Below are 12,207 nucleotides of genomic sequence, written 5' to 3'. Positions count from 1 at the left end.
ATCATGATCTGTTTCCAGAGATAGAAAAGTCGGGAGGCTTAAAGTTTAAAAATAAAATGTACAGGGAATCTTACTTCACAAAGTCCTCAAAGGTGCGGAATGCGACCATTGCCCCCATACGCTGGCATGGTGGAGTAAAAGCAGCATCGAGCAGCACATCACTTACACTAGCAACATGAAACATCCCATAATGGTTCAAGTTGGATGAGAAAGACATCCTGAATTGGAGCATAAGGACGAGCAATTAGAATTGAGAGGAGCAATTCAGTGCAGTATTATAGAAAAAAAGCCTACAGTCCCATGTTTGAGCTGAAGCACATTGTGCAAAATTAGTAACAAGTGTGTAAATGTATCCATATGCAGTTCCAAGTTCACTATTCAATCCCAAACTGACATGGGTCATTTCATTTGATTCTTCAGCACGTTTCTTATTCATAATTACAGAGTATCAATCCTTCCATCTTTCCATCAGCCTTCAATCAGTGTTAATTAAGTGATAAACAAGTGGGAATTCCAAACCACAAAAAATATTTGTTTAATAAAAGGTTCCTCACAGGCCCTCCACTTTAATGCTTTGCTGTTCCCATACTAATTTTTAATTGGCATCTTTCCTACTCTGCACTATTTCCAGTGCACGAGTACTGGATTTTCAATGGGTAACTTGTGTTACCCAGATGATGGTTGTACTTGACATATCACATCCCAGAGTGAAACCTGGCTTAGCAGATCATAACTTTTAGTTTTGAAATTTGGTTATCACGGTGGTTAATCATTGAACATATTCACAAGAGGTTACCAGTGTACTTTTAATAAAAGAACATACGATTACCATAGAAAATGCAGAAAAGATATCATAAACAGAAAAAAATATAAATTCAACCTTTTTCCCAGAAATACCCTTTACCAGTGAAGTATCACTCCTATCTTCAACTCTTCAATTTCTTACCTAACTGATAAGGCTGTAATTATTAAGTTTTGCTAACTTTCAACAGATTCACCACATGATTCTCCCAACTCCCAATCCCTCCTGCCAACATGCAGACAAAAGCGGATTCATTGACAATTCTCATTGAATTATAAGCTGCCTGCTTCTGGCCTCTTTCCTTTTGTCGTAAAAACTCAATCTAGTAAACACTTCAGCAGTAATCTCACCAAGTAGTTTATCTAGCCACTTAGCTTAAGTCATTTGATTTTGTGGAAATGCTGTTTGACCACTGCTAAATAAAAACATTTCTGACTCTTAAAATAAATCACTTTTACGGAACTGAAATCCAAGAACTCATTAACTTACACTTTGGAAGACCAAGTTTCCAAATAATAACAACATTACAAATTTTAATTACATGTGATATTCCATATCACTGCTCCAACTTCCAATAATATACCATTCCACGCTTTGGCCAGGTGAGCAGAGTCTCTTAACTCAGGCAGAGATCTACCTCACTGTTTATAGTAAAGCAGAAGTTAAATCGATGATTGATAAAATTATAATGTAGAATTTCTTTTACTGTAAACAGTAAAGCAGAGGAAACACCTATTTTCAAATAAGCCAAAGTACTTTGCTTTTAAATACAGAGAGGAAAATACATTTATTATCCTTCAGCACCACTGCAATGATAGTATAGATTTGGCTGTATTATCTTGATATGTTTCACGATCACTGCCCTAATTTTCCACAATAAATGGCTGTATGGATACATCTTAGGCTTAACTGTTCAGTCAATGGATTACAGGCATACAAAAAAGATGGGTCCAATGGTGGAAAGTTGCCCCATAGGTTCAGTAGCAGTTGGAAATTTATAAAACTTTCCCATTCCACCCGTTTCCAATATGCATCTTGGGACCCATAGGACGAAAGATGAACAACTGAAGGCAGAAGACCTCTAATATTCACCTGAAACACCAGTGACAGATGGATCCCTCTGTTTAACTTATCAGTCAGAGAACAGAGTCCAAAAGAAACCTCAAAATCTGCTATAGAAAATGTGCTGCTGCTTCAAGTGCATGACAGGGAGACATCTTTGTGCATCTAATTCTGGTCTCTGAATTCATTTTATCCTGTTTTGTTTATCATGTCTTCAGCTGACTAGGGCTTAAAGCTCAGGAATACACCCCTGTTGCCTTGTTACCTTCCTTTCCGCCTTGAAGGTGTTGCTTAAAACCTGTCTCCGTGATCAATTGCACTTCTATCACCTTATATGGCTCAGGTGTCAAATTTCACTTTATGACACTCCTGTGCTGGTCCTTGGATAATTTTAATGAGGTATTATATAAATACACTTCTTTGTTTGAAAAATGAATCATACTTTAACAAACAAGTACAAGAATAGCTAGACAATGGTGACCACGTTACATTGTAATTTCGGATAGTAATTGAGAAGAACTTTAACACGACAAATATCAGATGATAAATCGGAGAAGAGCTGATTTTGAGGGATTGAGAAAAGTGCTTTTGAAAATCAAGTGGACAACAATATTGGCAAACAACCATATAAAACTACAATCTAAAACATTTCAAACAGTCAACAGAGCCCAGAAAAAATGTAACCTGCTAAAAATCAAGAACAAAGTAAACATTATTGAGACATGATGGATGAGTAAAGGAATAAAGAAAAATGCTAAGGAAAGGAACATACATAGAATACATGGCAGCAGAAGCAAAACAAGGAAGAATGCCAAGAAAATTGGGAAAGACATGTTTATAAACAACTAGCAAGGTAAAAAGGAACTGTGAATTTAAAACAATTAAAACAAAAACAAAAATAGTGAAGTACTCCACGTACATATAAATAAGACAAGTTAGGATAGGAACAGGGCCACTAAGGGTCGTTAAAATAAAATCATATTCAATTACAAAACCGCAGAAATATTGAATAATTATTTTGAATTTACCATAAATGGACATGGCATCAGAAAATTAGTCTAGAAATTATATAACCAAATTTAAAATAAAACGAAGAAATATTAATTATACTAACCAAATTCAAAGATGAGAAAAACAGAGATTGCATTTATGCATTTGGAAAAATCTAGGGAGTGTTGGAGAAGTATTATTATACTTAATAATACACAAGAGAATAATGCAACACCAGTGCACCACAGATAGCTAATATTATGCCATTACTTAGAAAACGAGAGAGAAAAGTAAAAGATAATGTCGTAGATGGACTACATTTACATTTCCAAAAGTCCTTCAATAAAGCTATTACATGAAACAGTAATGAGTAATGAGTAAAGTCAGAGAATGCAGTGTTGGGGCAAGCAGCAGCATGGATACCCAATTGACTGAAAGACAGAAGAGAGAGAGTAGAAGTATCAAGTGTAACTTTACAAAGGGGCTAAAGGAGGGAATGGAGATACAAGAAGAATGAGTGTTGGGACTAACGTGCTTGCAATTTATTTTAATGACCTAGAATTTGGAACTAAATGTATATTTCTAAAATTTACACGCAACACCAAAATTGGGAAGGGTGGTCAACACGGGGGATGAGTACATGTTATAAGACAGCATTAATAACTGTGAAAAAATGATCATGTCTGTATTGAAATTCATTTGCTACTTATAAAGTGCTGAGATATTATATATTGGTAAGAAAAATAAAGAGGTTGCATTTTACTTAAAAAATAAAATCTGAATGGGACAGTGGAGAATTGGAACCTAGGAATGTAAACTAAAAGATTATTGATGCAGTTAAACATGGCCATAACAAAAGCAAATCAAGAACTAAAATTTAGTTATACAGGGATGTTATTTAAAAATAGAGAAACTTTAAGTTAACTTGTATTGAATCTTCCTTTAATTTTTTTATTAAAATAGATTTTACAACAAGTACAAAACAAAGTATTAAATCTTTATTAGGCAACACTGAGTATTATCAGCAATCCTGATCATGACAGTAAGGACATAGAGGCACTGGAGGGGATGCAAAAATATTCACATGGATAATCATTTTAAGCACGTAAAATTAAAGTAGTGGCAATAGTGCACTTAGAGAACTTACCTGGTTGACAGAAAGGAAACAAAGAATAGAAATAAATAGATATTTTTCCAAGTGGTGGCTAGTGACTATTGGGTTGGCACAGGTATTGATGCATGGACAATACGCACTAATGATTTAGATGAGGGAACTCGATTTAATATCTCCTAGTTTGTGTCATCTGGAAAGCTGGGAGGAAGGTGAACTATGAGGATGGTGCAGAAATGCCTCAGTATGATTTGGACAAGTTGAGTCAGTGGGTAAATGCATGGGAGATGAAGTATAATGTGAATAAATGTGAGGCTATATACTTTGGTAGCAAAAACAGGAAGGTGGATCATCCGAATTGCAATAGATTGAGAAAGCGGAAGGTGCAATGAAATCTGAGTGCCCTCGTACACCAGTGACTGAAAGTAAGCACATAGGTACAAATGGTATTTTGGCCTTCACAGCAAAAGGATTTAAGTGTAGGAGCAGGATACTTTGCTACAATTGTAAAGGACTTTTGTGACAACACAAATTGTAAAGGGCCTTCGTGACAACACATCTGGAGTAGTGTGTACAGTTTTGGTCTCATCTGAGGAAGGACATTCTGTATGAAGGGAGTGTAATAGGGTTTTACCAGACTGATTCCTGGGGAGTAGGACTGTTACAAGAAGAGAGAGCGACTCAGTCAAGGACCACTTACACTGGAGTTTCGAAAAATAAGGGAGGATCTCATGGAAATCTATGCATTTTATCAGGACGAGACAGGGTATATTTAAGAAGAATGTTGCCAATGACTGGTGAGTCCAGAACCAGAGATCACAGTCTAATGATTCAGGGTTGGCCATTTAGAACATAGAACATAGAAGAATACAGCGCAGTACAGGCCCTTTGGCCCTCGATGTTGCGCCGATCCAAGCCCACCTAACCTACACTAGCCCACTATCCTCCATATGCCTATCCAATGCCCGCTTAAATGCCCATAATGAGGGAGAGTCCACCACTGCTACTGGCAGGGCATTCCATGAACTCACAATTCGCTGAGTAAAGAACCTACCCCTAACATCTGTCCTATACCTACTCCCCCCCCCCCCCCCCCTCTTTATTTAAAGCTATGCCCCCTTGTAATAGCTGACTCCATACGTGGAAAAAGATTCTCACTGTCGACCCTATCTAAACCCCTAATCATCTTGAACACCTCAATCAAGTCACCCCTAAACCTTCTTTTCTCCAATGAAAACAACCCCAAGTGCCTCAGCCTTTCCTCATACGATCTTTCTACCATACCAGGCAACATCCTGGTAAACCTCCTCTGCACCCGTTCCAGTGCCTCCACATCCTTCCTATAATATGGCGACCAAAACTGCACACAATACTCCAGATGCGGCCGCACCAGAGTCTTATACAACTGCAACATGACCTCAGTACTCCGGAACTCAATTCCTCTACCAATAAAAGCCAGTACGCCATATGCCTTCTTCACCGCACTATTTACCTGGGTGGCAACTTTCAAAGATCTGTGTACATGGACACCAAGATCCCTCTGCTCAACCACACTACCAAGTATCCGTCCATTAGCCCAGTACCCCATATTTTTGTTACTCTTACCAAAGTGAATCACCTCACACTTAGCTACATTGAACTCCATTTGCCACCTTTCTGCCCAGTTCTGCAGCTTATCTATATCCCGCTGTAACCTGCCACGTCCTTCCTCACTGTCTACAACTCCTCCGACTTTCGTATCATCCGCAAACTTGCTCACCCAACCTTCTAACCCTTCCTCCAGGTCATTTATAAAAATGACAAACAGCAATGGTCCCAAAACAGATCCTTGCGGAACACCGCTCGTGACAGCACTCCAAGATGAACCTTTGCCATCAACTACTACCCTCTGTCTTCTTCCGGCCAGCCAACTCCTAATCCAAACCTCCAACTCACCCTCAATGCCATACCTCCGTATTTTTTGCAGTAGTCTACCATGGGGAACCTTATGAAACGCCTTACTAAAATCCATATACACCACATCTACCGCTTTCCCCTCGTCCACCTCCTTAGTCACCTTCTCAAAGAATTCAATAAGGTTTGTGAGGCACGACCTGCCCTTCACAAAAATTTATGATTGAGATTAGGAGAAATCTTTTTACCCAGAATGCGATTAACCTATGGAATTCTAAGCCACAGAAAGTGGTTGAGGCCAAAACGTTCAATGTTTTCAAGAAGGAGTTTGATATATTTCTTAGGGATCAAATGATATGGGAAGAAAGTGAAACAGGGCACTGGGTTGGCTGATCGGCCATATTCAACTTGAAAGGCAGAGTAGACTCGAAGGGCCAAATGACCCACTCCTGTCCCTATTTTCTATGTCTCTATCTACATCAGCAAAGTTATCTTCACCAGGAAATGTTGAAGGACATGACCTCGTTTGAGACTTTTAAATTAAAGATCTTTTTTAGAATGGAAACAGGTTGGGAAAGTGTATTTCTACATGTAAACAACAAGAGCAGGCATCACCAATGTGGAGTCTCCAAGAAATCCAATAAAAGTATTCAGAAGAAATTAATGACAGACTGTGGAGAGAATGTATAATTTACTACCACTGGGATGGCTAAAGAGAACAACATAGACTTATTGGGAAGCTATAAGCTAATGAAGAAGAGGGTGTAGACAGTTATATGCTGATACTATTAGATAAAAAATTCAGGAGAAGGATTAAGTGAAAAAGGAACACCAGCATGGACATTTTGCGCTAAATTGCCTGTTGCTTTGTGCTGAAATTCCATGTCATTCCAATTTCAATGAATTCAATTGTATTTTTTAAACAATTTGCAAAATTAGAAAGTAAATTATTGTACAGTACCTGTTTAGGGTGGGGATGTTCCCTCTGAAATTAAACAATCACTGACAGGTTAGTGAAGGATAAAGAAAAGAATTATAATTATTGATCAAAATGGATTACAAGTTCACATTAAAAATTAGCATATTGGGAGGTAGGATTGAAAATTCATTTTTTCTAAATGCTGTACATTAACCAGACAGGCCAAGCAATATTATAAACACATATGGACGTGTGCATACACACATTAATTCTGTATCTCAAAATATCCAGGGCTTGCAACTGCAGCAACTGGTACAGCTCTGCTTTACAATGTACATATTCAACATCCCCAGTGCAAACGCATTGTATCGTTATCGTAATCATTGAAGGCTTAAGCATAAAGGATTTTAAAAATTTGCTCATGCAATGTGAGCATTGCTCGCAATGCCATCACTTATTACCAATTCCTTACTGACCTCAAGGAGGTGACAGTGAGTCATGATCATAGTCTATTAAAAGTACTTTCTTATTGTTTTGTTTAATTATTAGAATGGGTGACTCAATACACTGTCACTTAAGAAAAAGAAGGAAATTTATTACACACCTTTAATTGGACCTTTATTCCAAGACACAACAACTTTGGTTGAACTAGTTAGCTGTGACCGTAGACCTGTGAATGATCCTGAAGGACCAGATTAGATTAGATTCCCTACAGTGTGGAAACAGGCCCTTCGGCCCAACAAGTCCACACTGACCATCCGAAGAGTAACCCACCCAGAATCATTTCCCTACATTTACCCCTGACTAACACACCTAACACTACGGACAATTTAACATGGCCAATTCACCTAACCCGCGCATTTTTTGGATTGGGGGGAGGAAAGCGGAGCACCCGGAGGAAAGCCACACAGACACAGGGAGAATGTGCAAACACCACATAGACAGTTGTCGGAAGCTGGAATCAAAGCTGGGTTCTTGGCGCTGTGAGGCAGCAATGCTAACCACTGAGCAACCGCGCCGACCAAGGTGAAGAGGCAGAAAATTGCCCTGGGGGTTCCATTATGGGTAACAATCTGCTGATATGGCACAATAGCTTTGAAAGTCCAGGAGCTGTGTCATCTTATTTCAATAAATTTAACAGTGACCTCGTATGCAATTAGCCAGGGCTCAAATTCCCAAGGCTTCCCATCATTCAACACTGTCAGGTTTGGATTTAAGGGTGTAGTCACTACAGGTAACAGAAAAAAGCAGGGTGATCTCTGCCACTGGAAGTATGAACTATTTAAAAACAAAATAAGCTCAGTTCCATCAAAATGAAAAAAAAAGCTTTTGAGATGGGGTTCAAAGGAATGAAACACTGGGTGTAATTCCTGAATATTTTCAGATACAAAAAATAGCACGAGAAAACATGTTGACACGCATACATGCACACACCCATACAGTTTGCATGGCAAAATGGGTTTCATTCTTAGAGCAAGCATCATAAATCGTTGCAGTATTTTAGTTTTCAATATTATTTTTTAAACCAAGTCTATCTTTGATTCTTTCAATTCTGAATTAAATAACAATTAGATCATTTAAAATCATGCAATTTTTAACTGTTTTGGAATGCAGGCATTATTAAAATTCTGTATTAAAAAACACCTGTAACTAATATCTGAGTCTTCTCGGGTGAAGGGAAACACACACAACAGCAGCCTGCACATTCCCTCACAGTTATGATTAATCTTCATACACATGCAATCAAAATTTCTCTTGGCCTTTACCATCAGCTCAGAGAATTTCATTTCATTTTTATTTTCACAGCATTCAAGCCTTTGCATCTGAAACATTTCATCTGACAGAAGTGGCTTTCACTTCTTCAAAATTTCCATGTAAGGGGAAAAAAAAGAACACAGGCAAGAAGCATGCTAATAGTGGCATTTAAATCAAGTCATGATTTGGTGCCAGTGCAGGCCACAGTTTTATAAATGAGGAGGCGAAGCATAATAAGGTGAGAATTGATGCATTTCGCTTATGTAAACCTTATTGCCATTAACATTTAAAGTGATATTGTTGCATTGGGCATGCTTCAGCAAAACAAATTACACCACACAGCTTTCTCTAGACTTCAGCATATAATAGATTTCCACAGTTAGTACTTATTGTTAAAAGGTATGTATTCCCCCTTTTTTTATCCTGTAGAATTGCCCTGAAGATTGTTTTGTCACAATTATATAATCATACTAATGCATTCCATGCTGATGAAATATTGTGAAGATCAATAAGCCTGATAGGCTGTAAGTCAAATCTTATTCAAAGTACTATGCGATTTCCTTTATTAAAAGGTTAAGTTCTGTACAATTTATTCTTAAGTTCCACTGAACTTTTAAATCAGGTCTGCAAGATTTAAGTAACAATTTCTCATTGGTGAAGGATGTTGCTACTGAACCATTCTTAGCAGTTCATGCAGCTCCTATATAAGTGAGAAAAAGGATGTCAACTTAACTAGAGGAAAAACACACTTTGTATTGTAGAAATGATGCACACAAACCAAGATGATCCCAGACTTTGATTCCTGGTCTATAACAATATCAACTAGGGGTGGAACTATGCAAATTACCCTTAATTGGAGCACCCATGAATTGAGAGGGGAGAAAAATAGCTATGGAATCCGATGCAGCTTGATAAACTGTCAAACTGCACATTTGTGGACATTTGACAAAGAGATGGCCAGGTAAACAAAGGGTTGGGCTTGGTCATGGTGCTTTTCACACCCATCCAGCCAGTCAAATGACCTGCTGACACTGATTGTATATTCATACATTAAAAAAGACCAATTGAATGAAATAACATGAAAGCAAAGATTTTTCAGGAGAGATTGAGCGGAAATAGAGACAAGAATTGAAAACAGATACCAAACTGAAAATTAATTTTGATAGAGGACAAAATGGAAGGAAGCGAGGAAAGCAAAAGAGAAAAACGGAGACACACAGATTGACTACTTTTATACAACATATTAATGGCATTCCTGTGACAAAAGCATATTAAGTGAGCAAAAGCAATAATGGACACAATTCTACTGTGATCTACCAGAAATAGAAGCACTTTCCCAATTCCAATCCATGCAGCAGTTTCCCTGTATCACCCCTGTTTGGATACCTCATTGTTTCAACTTCTATTATCATTTAGAGAAATGGGAAAAATGAAAAAGGCTGATGGCAAGAATAGAAAACTAAAATGCTGATAATTTCAAAGTTGCACTAGAACAGAATTCTGAAAGGTACAGGTTACATTCTCCTTCCCATTATCATTTGGATTGCTGTCATTATGCCAGTACATAAATTGCATACTGAGCCATTGTGACAGTTGAATAATGTTTTATTACAGGAAAAATGAAAGCAGATTTAATCACCCTCAGAAACCTAACATTTTCTATTGAAACAAACACATTTAAATTCATGCCTCAACACGGCAAATATGAGAAGTTTATTTTGACAGAATAAAGTCATGTTGGCATTGAACTAAAGACAAAGTGTTAGATCCCATTAAAAACAGTAATCAGCTGCCTTTTATATATAAAAAGAGAAAAAAAGTGGAACACAGTTTCAGTGCATCTAAACAAAGCAGGGAGTAAAGACAGCAAATTCCGGCCAGTCAATACCTGCAATTACTTTGCTGACAAATCCTCCAACCCTGTTCAGACTGCCAACCACAAAAACCATGGTTGGTTAAGCAGAAACAAGCACTTTGTGACAAGGTAAGCTACTTCATTTTCCTGTCATGTTGTCTTGCATTCCAACCACTTTGGGGAAAGCAGACACAAATGGAATACATTTGGTGAACTGTTGGGTGGTGCCAGTTTCCATTTGCCCTGAACTACTGTCAAGGCCCAAAACTTTAAATGGAGTCGCCAAGCTGATAAATTAGACATTTACAGAAAAGTTTAACAAATATTTCAAGTGCATTAATCTCTCACCAGATTAGATTGTATCTAGTTTGGTGAATAACAAGGAGGCAAACTGTGGAGAATTACATTTCCAACATGGAAGGCAAACTATATAGATGTTAAGAGCAATATTCTGGTACTGTACTCTCTATTTGGGAGCTTTGCTCATTGCTTTGCATATTGGAAAATTGCTTGCAATTTTCTTTCAAAGCTACATCCATGATTTTGAAACTCCACATATTGATAAATACATCTGTTCTGATCCAGACTTCTCCTCCCAGTATACAGATTTAAAATAAGTTAATTACCTGTTGGGATGGGATGTTGGCAACATGAACTGAAACTCTACAATGCAGGTTCCATCCTGCAGCTGACGATGCTGAACACTGTTCAACTCATATGCGATGTAGGCCCTTCTAACATATACCTGCATAAAAACAGTGGGATCATACGGTCATGGAAACATAGAAATTAGGAACAGACTAGGCCATTCAACATCACTTGATAAAACTTTGGGAGATCAGATTTTGGTTTCTACTTTCCTTCCTCCACCTTATATCCTTTGATTCCCTCAGTAGTCAAGGACCTCAGTCAATCTTAAAAAAAATTTCTATGACCCTGCCTGTAGCCACTCTTGGCAAGTGAATTCAATAGACTGTCACCTGCAAAGAACATTTCTGCTAATCTCCATTGTGATGATAGTATGGCTTTAAGAGTTGTATTTCGTCCTTTTTAAATGAAGTAAGGTTGAAACAGAGGTGTCCAGCAGTCTGCTCAAAGCCAATAAAGTAAATATCTTGTAAGACCTTGGGGCTTTTTTTTTTTAAAAAAGTTGGAACTGAAACAGCCTGACTGAATGGAGTCAGGCTCCCACAGAAGCAGGATTTTTGTTTTAGCTTTCAGCAGTGGCATGGATCATGAAGCTGGAAGCTTATTCCTTTCTTTGTTACAGCTAAAAGCTGGGGTTCTCTTCTTGCGATAGAATTACATGTGAGAAAACTTATTTTATTGAATTTGCATTTGTCAATGGTGTGTTTATAGGATACTACCAAATTGGAACAGTTAATTAGTCGTAGTTAACATATATTATTTTGTTCTGCATTTTGATAGAATTACAGTTAAGCCAATTTTTTTTTAATTTCGTCTATTTTTACACTACAGTCAAATACAAAGGCTATTTTGCTTAATGTCACGTAGTTTGCCCAATCGAATTGCATCTGGAACGCAACGCCTTACGCTGACTTTTAAAATAAGAGAACATTAGGATCTAAGCTACCTTCATCTTTTTTGAGGTGGTTTAGTCAGGTCCATAACACCATCTTAAAACACGCTGTCTCCCTGGCTCTAGTTTCTCCAACAATGGGAAGCATAATGTCAGCACGCATCCTGCCAAATCCCCTCAGGATCTGAGCTATTTAAATAAGATTACCTCTCTAAACTTCTAAACTTAAATGGATACAAGCCCAAGTCGCCCTATCTGAACATGCCAGCAAAATTCCAAA

General features: G+C 37.8%; 1 protein-coding gene across 2 annotated transcripts in view; it reads right to left on the bottom strand.

Moving 5' to 3' along the window:
- acaca (acetyl-CoA carboxylase alpha) overlaps nt 1-12,207 on the bottom strand; it is a 264,322-nt gene that overhangs the window by 157,737 nt on the left and 94,378 nt on the right. For both annotated transcript variants that reach the window (XM_043718470.2, XM_087977363.1), the window contains exons 28-30: nt 11,014-11,132; nt 6,820-6,843; nt 75-218 (exon numbers count right to left, since the gene is read on the bottom strand). In XM_043718470.2, the coding sequence (XP_043574405.2) occupies nt 75-218; nt 6,820-6,843; nt 11,014-11,132 (287 nt within the window). The remainder of the gene's footprint in view (nt 1-74; nt 219-6,819; nt 6,844-11,013; nt 11,133-12,207) is intronic.

Source organism: Chiloscyllium plagiosum, unplaced genomic scaffold (genome assembly GCF_037043375.1).
Source record: "Chiloscyllium plagiosum isolate Xiang-an unplaced genomic scaffold, Cpla_swu_hap1 HiC_scaffold_31, whole genome shotgun sequence".
Lineage (NCBI taxonomy): Eukaryota > Metazoa > Chordata > Chondrichthyes > Orectolobiformes > Hemiscylliidae > Chiloscyllium > Chiloscyllium plagiosum.
This window is presented reverse-complemented; position numbering and strand designations above follow the sequence as displayed.